This window comes from Haliotis asinina, chromosome 8 (assembly GCF_037392515.1).
Source record: "Haliotis asinina isolate JCU_RB_2024 chromosome 8, JCU_Hal_asi_v2, whole genome shotgun sequence".
NCBI classification, from domain to species: domain Eukaryota; kingdom Metazoa; phylum Mollusca; class Gastropoda; order Lepetellida; family Haliotidae; genus Haliotis; species Haliotis asinina.
The window spans coordinates 55,850,824-55,874,318 of NC_090287.1; the positions used below are offsets into that span (position 1 = coordinate 55,850,824).

The 23,495-nt window shown below is 36.7% G+C and overlaps 1 protein-coding gene across 3 annotated transcripts in view; it reads left to right on the forward strand.

The window, feature by feature from the left end:
* The window catches only part of LOC137293697 (phosphofurin acidic cluster sorting protein 2-like), a 133,240-nt gene that overhangs the window by 40,024 nt on the left and 69,721 nt on the right, over positions 1 to 23,495 (forward strand). For all 3 annotated transcript variants that reach the window (XM_067824400.1, XM_067824401.1, XM_067824402.1), the window contains exons 3-4: positions 6,235 to 6,324; positions 16,249 to 16,374. In XM_067824400.1, coding sequence (XP_067680501.1) covers positions 6,235 to 6,324; positions 16,249 to 16,374 — 216 coding nt within the window. The remainder of the gene's footprint in view (positions 1 to 6,234; positions 6,325 to 16,248; positions 16,375 to 23,495) is intronic.

The following is a 23,495-nucleotide window of genomic DNA, read 5'->3' on the forward strand; positions in this document are numbered from 1 at the left end:
AACATGACAATTCTATGCTCTTTCCCATTTCATGCCAATGCTTTTGGATTTCTCCAAAGTGGTAGTTGTCCAAACAACCAAAACCTTTGTTTCTTTCAGCCTGTGAAGCTCTGGGTCAGAATAGGGCCTTCAGCAACCCATGCTTGCCGTTACAGGCGACTATGCCTGTCATAAGAGGCGATTAACAGGATCAGGTGGTCATGCCTGCTGACTTGGCTGTCACCTGTCGTCAGTTCCCAGTTGTGCAGATTGATGCTCATGCTGTTGATCACTGGATTGTCAGGTCAAGACTTGATAATTTACAGACCGCCACCATATAGCTGGATTATTGCTGAGTGCCGCATAAAACTAAACTTACTCACTCACTCACTTTGTTTTTTTCTCTGTTAGAAGTAAGAGTAAGTGAGTAAATGAGTAAATGTTACTTTCAGCTGCGTCAGCAATTTTGCAGCTATTTGTGGCCAAGAGTTTAATAGGTATAACAAGACTTGGGACAAATGTTATTCAACTTCAATGAAATATTTATGGTTCATTTTACTGGCAGATTTCTTTTCAAGCAGAGTGCAATACTTTTTTATGAACTTGGCATTCCTTGTTGGTTATGGCTGATTGATTTCTGTGTTGTGCATTCATATAACAGTAAACAGGGATTGCAGTCTCATGTTTGCCATATAAATTTGAAAAACCTACCCTGTGAAAGGAAATTCATGTTCAACTGTATTAAGATAACATTGATTGTATTCAAATATCGCAGTATTGACTTTTCATTATCATGAAACTGTTGAATATGCAGCTTACGGTACAATACATCCAAATTGATGTTCCTTTTGACTAAACTTAAAAATATTGCTCTGTTGTCATGAGTACACACTTACTGTTGATTCAGAAATGAAGATGAGATTGGGCTTATCAAAGTGTAAATGCAGATGATCTGACTTTCCAACTTTGCTGTAAACACTTTATCAGGGATTTCTCTTGAGCCCTGTATTTGAGGGTCCCTGGGACTCATACTCTTAATTTTCAGGGGTCAGGGACTGCAAAATGGGGATTCCAGACGCTTAAATCGTATTATTAATGCTAATTCTGTCACTGTTATTGTATTGCGTACCATGCTCATCACAGTAATTAAACTGCAAATATCATAACCATAACTCAATGATAGCTTTTTGTTACTTGATCAACATTTTTACAAAAAGTATTTGGACTTTTTCTCCATCTTTGTGAACGCACTAATCAATTACGTTGTGTCCATTGTCAATTTCTTTGAGTATAGGATGCAGGACTTTGAGTCCATTAAATCCCTAACTTTATGAAATTGCATATGTCGTTGCAATCTGTTTTGATGCCCAAACCACTTTCTAATAACTGTAAATGATCATGCTTTTAAAGACTAAATGTCTTTGTACATATATATACATTTGAAGAAAGCAACTACATGATACATCTAATTTCAAAAGGAAGTGCAATGTCATGAGATGGGAGATTCAGAACCCTTGTAAAATCTAAATTTGCATCAGGTCGTCTGTACACATCGTCTCTAGCCTTCTCCAGCAAGAAATGGGATGATAAAAAAATCTAAACATGAAATTTTATAATTCAGATTACTTAGTAATTTCTTTGGTTGTTTCAGACATGTTGCCACCTTAGAATCAGTTTTATACTCCCTTACAGTCATACACTTAACTCCCTCCAATTCATGTTCCTTTGATAATAAATTTGCTTTGTCATTTTTTTAAGTTTGCTAAAGCAGTATTAATTTCAGATCAGAACAACTGTTTTTATTTTTAATTTAAAATGTATTCAGATAGTTTGTTACACTCCTTTGGACTTGCGAGGGACTGAGAAAAGGTAACAGACATTACACTGTGTTTTCAGCAACTGATCTGAACTCAGGTCGGATAAAATTGTGTTGTCTAGTCAGTTATCTTGACAGTTCACTGAGCTTTTGCCTCAGAGTTAATCTGCCTTTGAGATAATTTTGGCGATTGTTATTATCATGATGAGTTTCTTGCATAATGCTTCTATCATGACCAGGTTACACACTGACAAATCTGTCTCAGTAGAACTTGCGGACATTAAGTGTCTATTTTTGTCATCAACCTTTTGTTGTGGAGCTATTTTTGGCCTCATACAGAATTGTAACCACATTGTTTATTGATGGGAACAGCTTACTCGATGTACAAGCCAGATGAGTAAAAAGTTAATGCGGACTTAGGAGCATCAGTTGCTTCAATTGGTCCTCTTGTCTGAGAATTTCTGTTCGGAATCTCTTAGTGATGGAAACCAGGTTTAATCTGATTTTATGATGATAAATGAAAAGAAAATAGATTTTGAACCATGTCTTTGGTCATGTATTGCAGAGATGCCAACCACTACGATTTTATCAGTCACTGCAAATTTTAGCCTCAAACTATGCCAATATGATCGGATTAGAAATTCTACGAAATTTGAAGAAAGTTAGAATTTGGATATATATAGACCCAAAATATTTTCATCAATTACGTATATTTTCATCAGATTTAATGACATATTTGAACTGGAATCATTGCAAGTAACAAACATAATTTCAGCAATATTGTCTATCAGAAATCTGAAGCTGATTTCAATACACTTGCTGTTTTGAGTATTTAGTTGACCAGTAATTTTATGGTCAGACAACTAAATTTGATCCTTGAAACTGTTTGCAACACTTTGTGTTGGCATCTCTGGTATCAATACATTGAAGGCCAAGGTTTGATTCCTGATTGGTGTACAGTGTGTGAAGCTGTCTCCTGCAGTGACATTAGATGGGATATTGCAGGAAGTGTCATAATATCTCACTCATCTATGCAAGATTAGAGGGGGATGAGCAAACTAGTGATTAAAGTGTTCGCTCACTGCACACTGACAACCCGGGTTCAATTCCCCACACAGCTGCAACGTGTGAAGCCTATTTCCGAATGTCCCTCACCATGTTGATTCTGGAATATTGGCAGTAGCACAAACCTCAGTCACTCATTTACACAAGATCATTCATATTATTTTCGCTGATGTTTAACTTTAAAAGAAAAACAGTTCCCCAACTCTACATCTGGACAGTGTTGATCAGCAGAGACATAAGTGGAAATTTGCAGAAAACATTGATTGTTCCGAGTAATGGCAACAAACAGGGATGCCTGCGAAAAGCCTGGAGTTCTCAATACATTTGATGAACAGACTCAGCATGTTAATTGCTTGACTGTCAGCAAGCATTGCTCACTGGTTGCTGCACTGTGATGTTAAGAGTAAATCATCAAACATTAGTTAACGAGACCATGTTTTCTAATTTTCCTGTAAACTAAATAAGGTTGAGGCAAAGGTCACTTTGCAAATGGTCTTTGGCCCCTTTTTGATGAATAATGATTGGGTTGGTTGTCTGAGATTTCAAGCCAAGCCGTGTTTGAAATTATTTGGGGTTGTGATAATTGTGGTTTGCACCTGCAGTATTCAACTTTCTTTGCTTGGGAGCATGCCTCACTGAAGATGATACCCATGAAGATCCAGGGTAGAATAAGACTTCAGCAACTCATGCTTGCCACAAAAGGTGACTATGCTTGTCATGTTCATTAAAAGTGTTGACAGAAACAACGGAGACACCACAATAGCATGGCATTACCTCATTCCATACGCGTACAACTTCTTCTTACCACATTCGTATGGGTCCGTTTTATGCACTTACCTGGAGAGCACCAATTTTACATTATTCTTAGCAATCACAAACACATTATAGTCTCATAATCCATGGACTCGTAGACCCACATTATTGACTTATTGAAGTCATTTTTAACAATTAAATGGCCAACATTTTGTTTCTTACAAGCAAAGTTGCAAGTACAGCGGGAAGTCAGCGGTGACTTGTCAAACTATCTCCTATGTAAAATGTATCAAGACAGGTAATGGCCAGTGTTCATTTCTATGCTAAATATATTTGCAGAAAACATGCATTATGTACTAATCAGATAGCAATGTATAATATATCTGGTACAGTAACTCCTTAATATCTAAAATATTTTGATAATGGAATATGTATATTAAAACATATTTGATATAATATTTTCAGATTGTTTTTAACAGAATCACTAGTACACTGGACCAGAACTTCTGTACACAGTTGATCGCTATTTCCAGCTTAGTTGAATAACAGGTAGCATTACAGGAACAACAATTAAATCATGATGTCTAGTGATTTTTTATTGCAAGTTTCCCATACATATATATGTATTTATTTTCAAAGTTTGTTTGTTTTCACTTTCATCGATACAATATAGTTTTGACTAGGCACAATACATGAAATAGCAGTTTTGTTATGTCCATGGAAAATACAAAAACTTGCATGATTGATGGCAAGGTGGATTTTACAAACTAACAATGTATTCTTTTAGATCACCTTGGAAACATGTACTGTATGATAATAACGTGTGTGAGAATAAGTGCCATGTGTAATGTGTTTGTATTACTCTCTTATTTCCTAAAGGAGTTTACTTTCGACTAATTATTTCACGATATTTTGTATACTATGTGATGAATCTCAAACTGGCATTTCTCAATATTGAATCTTTGTGGGGAAAATAGATATTGGTGAATGAGAAAACAGATAAAGTTTGTTTAATTGGCCTGTACTCACTAGCTGATCAAACATTGATGCTGTTTCTGTGTCCTAAACGTAAAGAATATCAAGTGGTGAGTTTGTGTTCCAAGCAGCAGTCACGTTAACTGTTTCCTGCAACATGTCAGATTGCCACAAGCTTCAGGTCATTGACAGGGTCAGTATTGGAGGTAACTGTGGCTCATTGGTCATTTGGTGGTAACGTTTTCATAAACAGATTTGCTTCATAGAAGATTGAGATTTTCTAAGCAGGCTCAGTCTAGCCTAACATGGTTCATACTGTGTTTGGGGCTGTGGGGTGTCCTAGTCATTGAAGCATTCGCTCATCAGTATTGATAAAGCGCTGTAAAACTATACCCACTCACTCACTCACTCACTCACTCACTCACTCACTCACTCACTCACTCACTCACTCACTGTGGGTTCATTAGTGGTTCAGCATAATGTTACGGTGTATAAATTCCCAAACTTCTAGTGAGACAACTGGATTGGCAACCTTACAAATTACAAAGCAGCTAAACAACTACCAGTCCATTATTTTCAGGACTATTAGACAATGGTAACAACATCAGAACAGTACTGTTTAATGTTAGTTTTAAAAGAAATACCAACAAACTGGTGGATTGTCAACTTAGTAACATTAACTTACTGAAAAACACCTTGTTAGAATACTTACACATGCACTGTTATACAAATTTTAAGTCTGAAGCATTAACATGGGGATGGCTTCAAGCTTAAAGCCGACAGAGTGCAGGGCAGAAACTTGATATCAACAAACACGGAAGTGACTGAATAATGTTTATCTCCTTTACAGTTAATTACATCTAATCCTGAATGAAAGCTACACATAGAAATAAAACCTGAATGCTCAGTTTATTTAATGAAAACATGAACAGCCCAACTATGGGGACTTTGAACAGACTAATGGGCTGTATAGTCTGTTCAAGCCAGACCATAACTTAGTACTTCCGACAGGATAATTTGAACTATTTAGCTAATAGGAAGGAGTACAGAACCTTGCTATCAACACATGAAGAAGTGACTTACACTGAATAAAAGCTACCGTTTGAAATAAATCTATAATGCTGAGTTAATTTATGGAAACAATAATAGTCCGAATGTAGGGTGTGAAAATTTTAAAAACTGTCTGTCTGAGAAATAGTCCATATTGGATTGTCAAGTGGGTATTTTGTGTGTCTCCAGACATGAATGATTGAACAACACAGGTGTGTCTGCTGCACACACAGAGTTAGTTACTCTTGGCAGATATGCCCAAGATCCTGATCGATATTGATCAATTCTTATGTCAGTAGACACAGACAGTACACCACCTTCTGTCACGTGACTTACTGATGGGATGGTATTATATAATCATCTCTGTCTTATAGTATTGTTTTATGGGTCTGTCTCCTTTTATACTGTAATGTTACAGTGTGACTAATGTGCGTAATATAGAGGAAAGCAGTTCAATCGTAAAGTGAGTAAATCAGTAAAGGTAAGCATTTAATGGCTGGAGGAAATAGTTAAAGCAACACATATGTTATGTGCATTCTTTTTCTGACAAAAATATATAGACTTATTGGTTATATTCTGATGTCTTTGTTTTGCAGAGTTCAAAGAGAATACTCCGCTCAAACGAGATCATTGTGCCACCAGGTGGAGTTCTTGACACAGAACTTGATCTTTCATTTTCACTGCAGGTAAGTCTTTCAGTGCAAAGTTGTGGCCTGATGGCCAAGTCATTTAAGGTGTGAAACTTCCAGACACAGAATTTAGTATTTGGGGACTAATCCAAGGGCTGCCCATGTGATCGTGTTCATAAGCCGTCTGCTTTTTGTCTGGTTGAAATACAGGAACTCAGTGGTTTTTGATTGTTCACATCAGCGAATGGTACTTGTTGCTACCCTGCCTGGTATTAGAGAATAAAACAAGAATTCACAACACTAGTTTGGTATCCATGTTACAGTGTAACAGTTTATATCTGGGGGCAAGCGCTATAAAACAAGCCTATGGACTGATGTACATTGCTGCAGAAGTGCAGTAATCATTAACGCAATTAAACCCTGTCTCACCTCACCTCACCTCACCTCACCTCACCTCACCTCACCGGAATATGTATGTTCATAGGCATGGCTTCCTTATCAGATCATGATGGTAGTCTGTTGTTTACTGCAGTTAATATGGAGCACTCAATTTATGCCAATGCATGCCATTGTTTGTTTATCAGTTCTGTTTTGACAAGATAGAGGTAACATATCATGGTGTGGATATTATTGCACAAAACATCCAGAAAAATAGGACGCAACTGATTCTGTTTGATCATGAACATTTTCCTGTCCCCAATAAGAATTAAAGTTTGATGTAACATATTTAAGTTGGGATGTGTCGTTTCAGGCTTACTTTGTACATCTCTATATATGATAAAATAGACTCTATTATTCTGAGGGAAATCTTCATGCAACATGAGAATTTGTTAAAGTTGATGATTACTTTACTTCATTTAAGTGTTTCATACTAGAATAGCAAAATTTCGATTAATGAAAAATATGTTTGTTACAATCGATAGTTGTATTTAATCCTTTTTTATTTCGATTTTTGCTTATTTTCAATTATCAGAACACCACTAATTAATGCAATGCATGGTAGATAATTATCAGTGGTATTTGGGAATATAGAGTGGTTTACAGACAAATAATCAATTCTGGGAGTAAAACATGCAATAATGGTGATGATAGCTCCTCCCAAAAAATGCAAACACTTACAGCATATTGATCACTGAAATAAAATGTAATGTATCGTTATGCTAATGTTGCAGAGGATGATTTTGTATTGATTTGTTCTAAACACAAGCTGCTATGAGAAAATATATTCCAAGCAAAGTTTTAATCCTCTGATAATGTTAAATATATTTTATTGATTTCGTTGTCTTATGTGAAGGTAATAAAAATCAGTCAATCATTAGGCTCGTCATGCCAATTGGGGAGGTGGAGTAGCCTAGTGGTTAATGTGTTCACTCATCTTACTGAAGACTAGGGTTCAATTCCCAGCATTGGTACATTGGTGAAGTCCATTTCTTGTGTTTTCCACAGTAATATTGCTGGAATATTGCTGAAAGTGCCATAAAACCTCACTCACTCACTCACTCACTCACTCACTCACTCACTTTTACTCACACCAATTACTGTGGATGTAACCCAGTGTTCTTATTTGTTCTATACACCTTGCTTTCACTGTTCACCGTTAAACCAGTTGTTGGATGTGTATTTGGCCCAGTGTCCTACATTCTAATGAACTAAACGAACAATGTTCAGTAAAATTACTGCTGCTGCTGCTTCCGTACGACAAGATATGTTCTTTCTAAACTTTAAAGGAAAATATGTTCATTAACATTGTATCAAAGTCATTAGTGCTTCCTTCCAAAGAAAAATTTCAAAGCTGAATATAAAAGGAAATAATTCCGCTGGTAATCAATGAGAGCGATTAATGTATATTCCAGTTCGTGGATGTAAAACTGACTTCAAATTATCTCCGAGGGAGATACTCGGCTGAAAGATGTACATCATGCATATACATCAAAGTCACATCGTGTTTAGAGAATGTCGACCACATGATTCCGCTTCTTTGATAGTAGGCTCCCAGAACAGGAAGTTGGAGATATATGAGTGGAGAAGGGGAAATTGATCACAGAAGATTGGTCAGTCTAAGTTGGTCAGCTGAGCTCCCCTAACATGTTAATGAAAGTTGAAAGAAGACAAGATGGAAATCAGCTGACCCCCTAAGAATGAATAGTGAATGATGCTTTTTGTGATAGATTTTTGTGTGCTATTGCTTGTTTAGAAAAGAATTAATGCAGATGTGTAGTGTTGGGAATTTGAAATGAAATCCACCATCGATTATCAGAGGACTTGAGGTGAACGATTGTCAGAGGACTTGAGGTGAACGATTATCGATTATATTTGGGATATATGTTTTAAATGTAATCACCAATTTTAAGGGGTTTTTTTTATAAATAACGTGTCTTTATAACTAATACTCTCATGCATTGAAATGCATGCATGCAAGAAAGATACTGGAATTGTAATTAAACAATAAACATGGTTAAAATCTTACAGTATGCATAGTTTTACGCTTTTGAGGGTTCTTTGTGAATATTTTTCAATTTGATGGTTAGTTTACTTCATTCAAGTGTGTTTTCTAACAACAGAATTCCGATTAATCAAAAATGTTTCTTACAATCATTTTTAAATCTTCCTTAGATCAAATTTTCGATTATTTTTGATCATGTGAACACTGCTACAGATGTAGTTTCGTATATACTGACCCTGTCTAATACTTCCTTCATGTGAAGAAGTTAAGAAGGAAAGAGTGAATAGTCTTGTTGATACAGTTTAAATTCCTTGTTTGGAGGAGTGAGTGAGTGAGTAAGATTTTACACCACTTTTAGCAATATTTCAGCAATATCATGGCTGCAGACACCAGAAATGGGCTTCACATGTACCCATGTGTGGAACTGAACTCAGGTCTTTTGGCGTGGTGAGCAAATTGTTTAGCATTAGGTTACCCCATCACCTCTTGTTTGCAGGATGAATACCTTGCCCATCTATTAGTAACAAATTTCAGCAATGAAAAAAACAGGTAAATATGGGAACATTATAAAACTGGTCGGGAGTGGTCAATTTGTTCCAAATTCAACAGTAAAGTTTCCTTGCTCACAAAAATTCAAAGTGGCATGAAACTTTTAAGGCTACCTAACTGACTAGAATCTTTTTAGACTATTTTACAAACTGCATGAAATAAATTCTGTTTATTGATTTGTGAAATTGTATGATTTGGTTTGGATGTTTACTATACATAACCTGGAATATTGTGTGTCATCAAACCTTGAGGGATCAGATCCTGTTGCTTGTGCTATCTACCGTTGGCCTACAGATCCTGTCCAGATTATATTCAAGCAGCAAAAGCATACGTTTACCCTGTTTGATTAGGACTGGCACATTGTCATGGTGCTGATGCATTTTGATACCACATTTTGCAATGCATCCACTCTCCAAATAATTTATCCGTAGTAATGGATGTAGCTCTGTTTAGAGTGAAAGCACACCAGTGCACAATTACTCTCATTTCATGTCACATTATCAGTTATATTTGTTCAGGCTCTGAATCAGTTGTCAGGGAATGCATAGCTAATAATAGTTAGATATCAAGGTCAGGCTTGGATTATGGTGGCGCCGGGTTGTATGGAATTTTTGTTTGAATTTCTTAAACTCAAAATTCAGACAATTCCTGAAAATCGCCTATTTTTCATATCTGCCACTAGGTATATATAGTTTCTAAACTAGTTGGAATTTTATGTAAATATGATGGAAACTAATGGAAACTAATAAGGGAACACATGAAAGTACAAGGGTTCCTTTAATCATTTCCAGAGTTTCACCCACACTGCAACACATATCCTGTGAACCTGGAAAACATATATATATATATATATACACCTGTACTTTCATGTGTTACCTTATTTGTTACCTGTGAAGATTCCTTGGTAGAATAGGTCTTCAGCAACCCACGCTTGCCATAAAAGGTGAATATGCTTGTCATAAAAGGCGACTAAAGGGATCAAGTGGTCACTTGCTGACTTGGTTGATGCAGGTCATCGGTTCCCAGTTGTGCAGATCGATGCTCATGGTGTTTATCACCATATTGTCTGGTCCAGACTCCATTATTTACAGACCGCCACCATACAGCTCTCACTCACGCACTCACTTATTTGTTTCCATGAGTATATATGAAGTAAAACCAAATATAACCTTAGCCACTGGATCAGTGGGTTAGCCAAGTGGATAAAGCATTCACTTGTCACAGCAAAGGCCAGAGTTTGATTCCCCACCTTGGTGCAATGTGAAGCCCATTTCTGGTGTCCCTCATGGTGATACTGCTGGAATCTTGTGAAAAAAGAAAAGCAGCATGAGAACATGGATCAGTGCTCATGATATCAATCACTGGATTGTCCAGTACAATGTCAATTATTTACAGGCTGCTGTCATATTGTTGAAATATCACTGAATGCAACATATACAAACAGATGCAAGCCGATATCACGCAAAATGTCATTAGGACAAGTAGGATGTAGTCAGCAAATGAACAACCATTCCACCACAGTTTGTGACAAGGTTTTGACATAGTGCGTATGTTGCACCCCAGAAAGGGGTGACTGAAACAGTGAAGTATAACAGTAGGTTGTTCAGTTGGTCATCAGCTTTTAATGATCTACAAGATAGCGTAGATGATGAAGACATCTGACGTCATTCTGTGACGTCATACTTTGTGATGCTAGCTAAGACAACTATAGTCTGGTTCATAATTATTGAGAATGTTTCTTCTTACTTTGAGCTATCCTAACACCTCAACTGATTCACTGATACTTAAAACTAAGTAATGGTATAAGGGAGGTAACTCATCTTGGTCTACTGAGTATAGTACAATTAGAGTTACCTCCCCTGAATTTGTAGCAGACGTCATTTTCCTCAGCACTGTCAACAATGTCTGCTGAAGATAAAAGAAGGTTGATTTTTGAGTTGTGTAATCAAGGAATTGATGATGTAAATACATTGGCAGAGAGAACAGGAACTCCTCTTTCTACTGTGTATAGGATTAGGAAGAATTTTAAAGAGGGAAAGGATTTTGGGCACCAGAAAGGAGCAGGGAGACCCAGAAAATTGGACTTCTCAGATCGCGTCCGGCTGGGAATTTTAGCGTCTAAAAAGCAAAGGGCAAGCATCTCCAACATCAGGTATGAAATGATAGAAAGGGGATCAACAGTTGTATCAAAATCTACAGTTAGAAGAAATTTGATTGATCTTGGACGGGAGAAAAAGACTGGAATTCCTTCTCCTCTCATGAAACAAGAACATAAAGACAGGTGTGTTGAGTGGTGTTTGGCACATGAAAATTTTGACTGGGAAAATGTGATTTTTACTGATGAAAGCTCAATATGGGTATATCCCAATAATGTGAAAATATGGACAAAGTCTGCGTCAGCACCGTTGTATCGACGACCTAAATACAGCCCAAAGTTTCATGTATGGGGAGGGATATCCTTATTAGGAACGACCCCGCTGTGTGTGTTTGAGGGAAATCTGACAAGTCAACGCTACACTAACATATTAGATAATTTTCTCCTTCCAAGTGCACATGTGTTTTATGGAAATGACTGGATTTTGCAGCCAGATAATGATCCTAAACACACCGCAAAACATGCCAAGCAGTGGTTTCAGGAGAAAAATGTGACTGCATTACCATTTCCTGCATATAGTCCTGACTTAAATAGCATTGAGAACATTTGGGGGATGATGAAGGAATGTGTGAATCAAAAGGGGTTGACAAAAATTGAAGACATGAAGAGAGAAGTGGTCCGATACTGGGACAGCATAACTCACGAGACACTAACCTCTCTGATAGGAAGTATGCCTACCCGTCTTAGACTGTGCCGTGAAGCTCAAGGAGACTTGATAAAATATTAAATTGTTACCTACACAACATGAAAAGGTCAGTTCACTTTCACAATACATTCAATTTTATCTGATTTGTTCTCGTTTAATAATATGAAATGCTTTAGCTATTCTCAATAATTTTGAACCATACTGTATTTATGACTATATGAGGCACCTAACCCAAGCATCTGTTGGCTTTTAACCAGATTGATAAAGTACCATTTTTTTTATCATGGGGTACCTGATACAGCATAATTTTAGTTTAAACGTGTTAAAAATAAGTATGTCAATTCTAGAGGGCTAACACATATCCACGCTTCTTCGATGTCGTCGACAGTTAGCTGCAGAAAGTAAGAAGCTGGACTGTTCTGTGGCTTCAAAACAAAGAAACAAAACAGTATACAGTTCATCTGCTCATATGCATGCCAGTCTGACACAGATACATTTATTCCTACTAATATATCTTTATTTGAATGAGACGGTCATCAGGTCAGCCATCAGTCATGCAAACCTTACTGTCCTGTGTCCAACATGAATGACAAGTAGTCTCTAAAGCTATGATACTTGGTCCCTTATGCCAACTCATCGTGCTTCATTCACACAGCAAACAGTTTGGCCCATTGATAGGCTTCATGACTGTAGTATTGATGCTAGTCCATCATTATTGTGTACTTAAACTTTGTGCCTTGGTGTTGAATATTGATTATGGGTATTTCATGTATCCATGTTGTATTCAGAAGCTGTAACTTGAGTGACTGTTCGACTTTGGCATTAGTAATTCATCAGGTTTCCATACAATTTACTTATGATTTTTGCTATTAGTTAATCCGCAGTTGTTTGTGTGCCTCCCACCCCAGTGCACTGTTGCTAAGATCAGAAAGGTCTGATCAGGTTTGTGACATGTTAGAAACTAACACGAAAGGAATTTAAATGTGTGGGAACAAATAAATTGGTTATTACATCAGAGACTTTGCATACTTTGCACGTTTGTTCAATAGGGGTTACAGTTTCCATTTATATCTAGATTAATGCTTAGGAACTATAACAATTTGAATGAAAGAAAAAAACTTTATCTACCTTGAGATTGAGAGCCTGTGGAAGATCAAGACAAGCTTCATTTAAGGCTGTAGAAAATGGGCATCTGATGAAGTACCCATTCAGGGTTATTTTCAACATGTGGCCATGAGATTGAAATAAAAAAACAAAAAACTTAAGACCTGCTATGATAGTGATTGATTCCAGATAGTGATGATAATAATAATATCAATTTATACTGCACTGGGTTCCCTCCACAAAGGTGGCGCAACAATAGTTCACAGGAGGAGATAGTTCCTGGAGATAGAACTCTCTGAAAAGGAAGGATTTTCGGCTGGTTTTGATTGTCTCAGGGGTGGGGAATTCTTTAATCCCCATCTACAATATCTGGACAACATAGAATTTCCATGACAACATCTGATAGCAGATATTTAGCATCAGTAGCTTGTTTTTAATCACAGACATTAGCGTGCCTCTGCAAGGTTTTCTTCCTTAAATAGAGCATTTTCTTTGTCAAGGAATAAGATTTCACATAATCGTTTCTCGTTTAGTCAAGCTACATACACATGAAACCAGGTTCATTGAACATATCTACCTTCCTAAGCTTTCCATATTTTTTTTTTCATTCATACTGTTACCATGCTCATTGCAAGGTGCGTCTTGCCAACTTTTATGTTAATTACTAACTACAGGTGCAAAATGATAATAAGATTATGTTTCAATTTTTTTACAGGTTCATAACCAAATGTAGATGAAAGAAATCATGTAGTGTGTTACATATGCTATGTTTTGGATTACTCTTTCTTAGTAAAGTACACATTCTAGCACTTTTTTTTGTTGAGTCCCATGTGGGTTTCAAACCCACACCCTCAGAGTCAGTCATCAAATCACCAGCATACCTGCCTTACCAACTCAGCCACAGTGACTTCCATAGCAAAGAAAGAGTTATCCCAAATAAAGCATATGCTACATTTGACCGTTTTCTAAATGGCATTGTGTAGTCATTCAGTATGTTTTAGTTTTATTTTGCGATAGTGAGTGAGTGAGTGAGTTTAGTTTTACAATCAAGTCTGGACCAGACAATCCAGTGTTCAACAGCAGTCAACTCTTACGACAAGCATAGTCACCTTTCATGGCAAGCATGAGTTGCTGAAGACCTATTGTACCCCGGATCTTCATGGGTACATTTTGCAATAAATAGCAATACAAAGTTTAGGCAAGAGCCCATCAAATAACACAAGGTCATATATTCTGATACCATAATCATTTGAAGATAAAAGGTCATTGATGTTATCAAAACTGTGATTTCTCTATTTTCGAAAATGCATAAGCTAGATTCTTTAAGCTAGATTTTGACATTTAGAAACATGATGTGCCTACAATATTGACAGCACTAAACAGCAGTCTGTCACTCATTAATCTGCATACAAAAGCTCGGAACAAATCCTCAATTGATCATTTCATTCGCTTGATCTTGGTAAGACACATGTTAGATCCTCAAGCAGAGGTGAAAAGGGCTGATTTTTAAATTTGATCTCCAGTGTGTCAATATCATAATGAAAGATGGGTCTCATGATAATGAATTAGTGCCCAAATAGCAACTTGTTTATTAAGATATTAAGTCGCAAACAAGGATAAATTTGACTAGCGCAGAGTTCATGTTTATGAGAAGTAGAACAATAGAAGGATTGGACTGGGCCATTTCTTGGTGGGGATGTCAGGTAGAACTGCTTAGTTAATGTCAAACTTAAATGTGTTTCCAAACTTGACATATATAGTTGGAATCTTCACTTTGTTCATTGCAATCATGGCACATGCTCAAGTTGGTATCCAGTACATCAAGAACGGGAATACAAAATCAGCAATATCCCCCGCAATGGCAAAATGCTCTTCATGAATATGTCTATTACTTATGATTATCACAGTATGTCTACGTTTCGTTGTGCATATGGCAGAGTGGGAGGAGAGTATTGTAAAGTTTTAAAGTTCTGCTCCAGAAAAGAACACTATAACCAAATTCAGTTGAGGTCTCACTTGCTGCCATGGAAATGCAAACAATTTTTTTTTTTTTGATATCTAAAGCTACCAAAAAAATGAGTACAACCACCAATTTCAGTCAGAGTCGATTTTGTTCTCATGAAAACCACAAAAACTAAAATTCACACATTGTTGTTAACCAAAAAAGCATGTCTGGGGATCATGGTGAACATGGAGTACCAAGTGTACCAAGTTTGTCAACTTACAATTCTTTAACATTACTCTTCAATTATCAGTGGTTAATGAATAGATTCAGAAAGTTAGCATGACACAGGGCAAGGTGTGTTCCACAGATGGCATCCTGACCATGTCATCTTGATGATGGTGTTTGCCAAGGTCATGGGGACAAGGTGTCCATCTTCAGATTGTGGGGTCTGTGGTACAAGTACAGTAATCTGTTGCCATAACACTGGTCTTGTGTCCATGGAATACCTTCTGCATTATGAGACACTCGTGTAAAACATGGAATAAAGGCCTAGTAAAATTGTATTTTCCATGGACATTGCAGAAGTGCTATTTCATGTATTGTACCCAGGCAAAACCTTGTTGTACTTGGGTCTGTGTAACAAGTGCAATGTTTGTAATATGAGGCTGAGTACAATCAGATTCAATTTGAGGAAAACAGGTCTTGGTAAGTTGCTGTGTGGTAACTAGAACATGTTATCTCTTTATGGACATCTTTTGGTCATGTGGCATCCAACTTAGAATTACAAGGTCCGTGGTTCATATATCAGCAGGACTTGGAGATATATAATGGCTGTGACAATGTCAAGGATTTCCCTCTGAGTTACATACATTTGGCCCAATGACCCGAGTTTAGAAATGTTTACAAATTTAGATAAGAATGAAAATGAGTCACATCACATAAGATATAAGTCCATTTGCACAAAGTAAATTTGGCATGAGGATGATTGGAACTCCAACTCTGTGACATAGGATTAGGTAAGTCATAACACTAAGATAGAATTGCACATCTGGAGATGTCTTACTCGTGAAGGATGCTAGTTTTGATATATTTCTTGATTTCTTTGTACAGTAAACATGATGTGCATTTTTCTATTCCAGTATCCACACTTCCTGAAAAGAGATTGCAATAAACTACAAGTGATGTTGCAGAGGAGGAAAAAATATAAAAACCGGACCATCTTGGGATTTAAAACGTTAGCGATTGGCCAAGTCAATATGTCACATGTAAGTATAACCTAAGTATAAGAAACATGTGGTGTAGAAGTGACACATAATGCAGTCTGTGAGGTCAATCTGTCAGGTGGTCAGTTGTGACACATATGCAGTCTGTGAGCTCAATCTGTCATGTGGTCATTTGTGACACATTTGCTATCAGTGACGTCCCTAAGACTGCTGTATGTCCAGTTTTATCTATTATATTAGTAGAACTAAATGCTAATACATGTGAATGAGTGATTTTAGTTTTATGCCACACTCAACAATATTCCAGCTCTGTGGTAGTAATCTGTAATTAATCATGTCTGGACCAGATAATCCACTGATCGACAGCATGAGCATCATTCTACACAATTGGAATTCAGTGATATGTGTCAACCAAGTCAATGGGCCTGACCACCTGATCTCATTAGTCGCTTCTTACGACAATCATGGGTTGCTGAAAAACAGTCCTAACCCAGATGCAGTCTGTGAGGTCATTATGCCAGGTGTTCAGATATGACACATTTGAAATCAGTCAGGTCAGCGTGTCAGGTCGGTAGCATGAACACATTTACAATCAGTCAGGTTAGTACAGCACATCGTATAGCACTGATAGTTTTGACACATTTGCAATAAGTGAGGTCACTATGACTGCCGTATATCCAGTTTTATCTATCATGTTTGTGGAATTAAATACTAATGCACATGAACTACTAACATTATTCCTGTCCTACTTTATCATAGCTGTTCATCAGACTTGCAGTTGATTGTTTGGATGTCTGCCATGGTGAGACAGACATTCCTGGTATCTTGCGGGCAGGCTACTGTTCAGTTTAGGTTTTAATTAAACCCTGATTAAATGGTGCCCTTTGACTGGGCTGCCTGATTCCAGCCAAGAGATTGCTACTGTGACGTTGAAATGATGCCTGATTGCCATTACCAGTTGTCAGACCCATTACCCTTGAAATTACTTCTTGACTTCCCCATGTTCTGGTAATGTGTGAAAGGAATGTTATCTGTCTTCTGTAACTACAGACACTGTTTTGAGATAATTGGTGAACTCTTCCTTGTTGAACTTGTAAATGTAAATTCAGATCGAATCTCTTTATTTGAAAATGTTGTATTCCGAGAAATTATTGGTTTTAGTATTGAATTCATATATTTTATACATGAATTGTGATACTCCACCCCCCGTTTTACTGTCCTTTGTCAACAGGCCTTTATTAACCCCCTGCAGCTTGTTTTTGCAGAGGGTATTAAAATGCACCCCATAAGTCCATCCATGCACATTTATCTTTTCCAGAGCAGAACTCTAAAACAGTTCAATATTTCTTCACCAAAATTTGATACTTAGATTGGTCTAGTGGTGTACTGGTGCCTTTTGATAGTTTTGGAATTCTGAATAAAATATTTTTGGCGTTTCCATGGCAACAAGTGTGACTTTGGAGGTAATGCGGGGGATATTGATAACCGTGTCTTCTTGTATAAAATTAGCTCATCTTCATTGCAATATGGCTGCAATATTGATGATGGGATGTAAAATTTTCACTCACCCACTCAGTATTTTAAGAAGTACGATACTGAGAGTCTTTGTCATATCCTTTGTATTGAATGAAAATTAATGATTATGGTTTTATGCTGCTTTTAGCATTATTCCAGCAATATCACAGCAGGGGATACCAGAAATGGGCTTCACACAATGTACCCATTTCGGAATTGAACCAAGCTCTTCAGCAGGATTAGCAAATGCATTGACCACAAGGCTACCCCTCCGCCTATTGAATGTTGGAGGGTTCTCTAGATTCAAGCAATATGGTATCCCCTAAGTTCAGACACTGTGAAACTTATTCTTCCCAGCTCATTATCACAGAACTGCTCAGGTGTGTTTGCAGGTGATACACATACATTAGTTCAACAATTTCATTTGGAACATCAGTATCATCTTAGCTGGGGACACAGGAAGTATGTTTTGACTTACTAACAGATGTAAAAGAATAAATACATCATCATTACATGACTCAAGGATGATTATAATTGGTTTCTGAAGACCGCTCATAATTAGAAGACATAATAGACAGACATATTACAAAATGTAGAGCTGCAACAACAAAGCCTATATTTAGATCCCATATATTGTTGATGGAGAGAAGCAGACAGGCTGAGCTCAAGATGAAACCTAATGAAAGAAGCTCTCATATTGTTAAAATGTTTAGTTATGTCATTCTTAAATTAAAATGAGTTGATCAGGAATCAGTAGTTACCAAAACATATTTGTATGTTTCCCAATGTGATTAAATTCGTTAGTATTTCATCGTCTGAAAATGTACTTTAGGCCAGACCAATTTTAATTCCTGTTTTATGGATCAGCCATTGGTATTTGTTCAAAAATAAAACAAACCCCAAAACCATGAAATAATTTTCCCTGCTCTTAAAGTAAAATCATGTATTGGCCAAGAGTTAACTTACAAGGCTTATTTTTTTAAGATTGGTTTTCACCCCATATACACTTCTTAAACTGCCAGAAGTAAAATACATTCAGTGTTTTGAAGGAATATTACTTTGGTGATGGATGGTTGCTTGCTTGCTTGCTTGTTTGTTTTTTCCTTTGTTCGTCCTTGCCTTTAGTTTTTTTTGGACAAAAATCTGTAAAAGTTCGTTCGTTCATTCATTCGTTTGTTCGTTTGTTCTTGCCTTTAGGGGTTTTTTTAGGACAAAAATCTGTAAAACAAGAAAGAAAATTGATCTGGCCGGATGAAACTATATATGCTATGGTGTTTACCAATAACAACAAGTCCATGTTATAGTTATTAATGTAGTCTGGTCTTTGGTCTGTCTGTAAGATGTTAAGATTGATTAAGATGATAAAATTGCCTTTTTAAAGTCTGTGATGTAACCTTGCCTTTTGCAATCCATGTAGTGTTTCTAATACTAGGATTGTTTTGATGAGTTAGCATGAATTTTGGATAAAGCCTTTGGCTTCGTCAGACATGGTCACAGTGACATTAAGTGTTTCTTCCTATTCTGCTGCTTTAGTTAATGTGCTTATTGTATCTATTAGTTCAGAAGTATTGCCAAGGCGGTAGGGATGTAATGATGCAGTGAGGCCCGATACTGTACAGATCCTGATAATATGCGTGCAGTATGATTTGTATCACGATGCAGTACTTTTTTCTTAAGTTCATGTTCTCTGTGTATGTGAGTTACATCCCTGAATCATTTGGTCATGGAATGGTAGACTGAAATAGTGGGTAAAGCGGTCTCTCGTCACACTCAAGGCCTGGGTTTGATTTGTCCCTTTTCCTTCAAGCTATCATAGAACTATTGTAACATAGATTTACAGCTTATGAGGAAGGAGGCCCTGAATTGCTTGTATTGTGAGACAGAAGTTTTACATCAATGTATTGTATTTTGAACCTTGTATCAAGACATCATCCTGTACTGCCATAATATCTCCACATCCAGATATTGACATTTTCTGCCTTCATGGTTTAGAATTATTTCAGAAAAGAAAAACTGAACTGATTATGAACTTAACCTCTGTTCCATTTAGATTTCATTGAAATAATTTCTGGTCAAAAATGTCCAATCTTTGAATGGACTTTTGTGAATGAATGTAGCATTGCTGATAATTGAACAAAAATACTTCGTCATAATCATTAAGACTGAAAATCTAGGATCAAGTTTGAAGGCAGAATTTCTAATTTTTTCAACCATTTTCAAAGGTAACACAACGATAATGAACTAGCAATTCCCTGAATGATGGTTAATGATCATACTTTCCACACAACTCATCAAAGCAAGTTATGACTGGTATTTATGAAATCCAGTTGGTTTAGCTCAATAAGACTCCAATTCGCCTCATAAAACTAGGATCAATATATGGACAGTTTGGAAAATAAAGGCATTAATGTTGATTCGTTTCAAGGGAATTAAAGAGTGAGAAGAACAATGAAAGAAATGTGAAGAGTACAGCATGTATTTAGTTCATTCTTGAGGTAAGGATAATCGCTAGTGATAGATATTAAGATGTATTACTTTAATTGATGGTGTCATTTCATAGGTGGAATAAAGAAATTAACTATCAAATATCTTGTGAGAGATCTCAACATATTGTTTTGATGAGATGTTTTGAATTTCTGACATCCTGAATATTCAATGACGTAGAGTTGTTCAGCAAATACCAGTGGGTGATTTCGCTTCATCTGATGAATCAGCTTTCAGAATGATAAATGTTTAAAGGTAAACAACTTAAATCTGGACATGGAAAATTACTTCAACTTAATTTCCTGTACAATTTCTTCCATTTTATTTTTAAGTTTTTATTTTGTTATCCCCCGTCATGTAATGCGGGGGGATATAGTCGACACCTCGTCCGTCCGTCTGTAATCATTTTGTTTCCGGAGCATAACTCAGAAACCGTTGAATATTTTTAGACCAAACTTGATAGATATAGTAATCTCAGCCTATGGTTGTGCCTTTTGCAATTTACAGATTTTTGACATTTATCTTTTTTTGGTTTTTCCATGGAACATTTTGGTGTTAGTCTTATGGTCTTTTCCGAAGCAGAACTCAAAAAACGTTCAATATTTTTCAGCAAAATTTGGTAGATATATCAATCAGAACCTAAAGTGGTGGCTTTTGCTATGTACAGGTTTTTGTGATTTATTATTTTCTCGATTTCCATGGAAACGTTTCGGACATAGTCTCAAAATGGAGGGATGGGCTTCGTTTCCGGAGCACAACTCAAAAACTGTTCAATATTTTTCTGCAAAACTTGGTAGATATATCAATCGGAACGTAAAGTGGTGCCTTTTAGTACTTACAGGTTTTTGTGATTTATTGTTTTCTTGGTCTCCATGGAAACGTTTTGGACTTAGTCTCAAAATGGAGGGATGGGCTTCGTTTCCGGAGCACAACTCAAAAACCGTTCAATATTTTTCTGCAAAACTTGGTAGCAATATGAGTCTGACCCTGTACTGGTGCCTTTTGCTTTTTCCAGGTTTTAGTGATTTATCATTTTCTCAGTTTCCATGGAAACATTTTTTACTTACTCTCAAAAGTGAGAGGTGTGTTTCGTTTCCGGAGCAGAACTCAAAAACTTCTTAATGTCTGTCAGTGTTACTTCGTATATATATGTGGCAGAACCCAAAGTGGTGCCTTTTGCTATTTACGGGGTTTTTTGATGTATTATTATTATTCCATGAACATGTTGATGACTTCATTTCTGGAGCACTACTCGAAAACCATTTCCAATCTTTCAAAAGACCTTGGCAGATATACAAGATAGATCTTGAAATGGTGACTTTTTCTGATTACAGATATATGGCATTAGTATTTTTCATGAATTCCGTGGAAACAATTCAGACTTGGTCTAAAAACACAATAAGTAATTGTCGGATGATTTGTCCTTTCAAATATGTTGCAGCCGGGGGGATGTGTCATCTTCTGATGACTCTTGTTTTGAAAATAGATCAAATCTGGTAAATAATTGCCATTATTTATGTAACTAATTTTATGGTTTTGTAGAGATCTATGTTTCACTTACAAATTGATGAGTGAACATGAAGAGGTTGGAATGTTTACTTTTATATTGTTGAATGTCATTTCCAAATACATTGTTAATGAACCTCTGAATTAATGATAATGAGCACTTGTAAAAAAAAAAAGGGAAAAATAAACACAGTCTTGAGCAAAATATTGATTTTATTCCCAATTTGAATTCCAGCACATTAAGTTCCAGAAACAAGGATATCCCTGCAAGGCCTTGTTAGTTCTTTGGGTGCTGCTGGTTCTCCCTGAAATTATGAATAGCAGTGCATGAGTGCATTTAGGTGGTTTAAGTCGTTTTTTTTACCCAAGACAATGCCTATTTTATGTTAGCATCTGGATCTTGCTGCGGCTCTGTTTTTTGAAAATAATTCTGGTTGACAGATTCATCAATTTGTTTAGGTTGATGCATTTTGTGAAGGAGTTTGAATGACATGTGGGTTTGTGTATCAGTACACCTGTCAGATGTGGTATGTGTACTTGTTGTTCAGTATGTTTCTAGAAAAACAGACAAATGTCCATTGGGACATGACCCATAACATCCAAACACAAAGAATTACTTAGATGAGACGTCCATAAGTCTGAAGCCATGATTTGTGTGGATTCATGCACTTCACTGAGAATCTGTTTAAGGAAAGAGAGCCTTTGTTGGCTATTTGTCAGTTTGTGAGTTATTCTCGAAAACAGTCATCTGAAGGGTGTGTTTGTAGTATTCACAGTTTGATGTATGCAGACACATGAAAACACAGCTGAGTATCTAAAGCTGTAAGCAAGGAATCCTTGGCATTGATCTAGTTCCCTTGACGAAACAAGCTAGGGAATTCAAGGTAGTGAGAACAGTATGACTAGAACACCATGGCCCTATCACTTGCAGTCCTGCCGAGTTAGACAGGTGTCTGCATGGAATCCCATCTGTGAGATACAGGGGAAAGATGCAGTGAGAAAACACACAAACACACTACTTAGATGACAATCCCCTTTCAACAAGGCTTCACAGCTATGTCGGTCCTATCGATTGTCACAGTTGTAGTCTATTTGAAAGGTCAGGTACATTAGCGCAACAGGTTGTCCTAATCAAGCTGTACTCCACATCACAAGTCCATTGTCGGTGTGCCAAAGACTTTTCAGAATATGGCATTACAGCTCCCTATTCATCTGTTTTTGTTTGTTGATGTGTTGAAACTGACTGAAAGGTTAAGTGAGGGGTTTATTATGTGCTTAGCTCTTTCCAAGCCATTAAACCATGGACAGGGATACAAGAAATGTGTAAATTTAATTGGAATGGTTTATCAAGTGAAAGCAGTTTTTAGGTAACAATTAATAATCTTTTGATGTTATTGTATTGAAGAGTCAAACAACATCCAGGAAAACAAACATATATTGACTGATGTCAGTCATGTAATATTACGGGACTGCTTGATTGGCACTAGCTGGTTGTAGGAGCCAGTGAAGATGAGGATTGGGTGGCAACTCTGATCTGGGCCCCATTCCAGATCATATCTCAAGTACTTGAACATAGACCCACAACAGTCCATACATGTATCGTGTTAATTTTCAATCCTTGAGGGAACTTCTTAGTACAGTCATGTCTCATTAGTCCA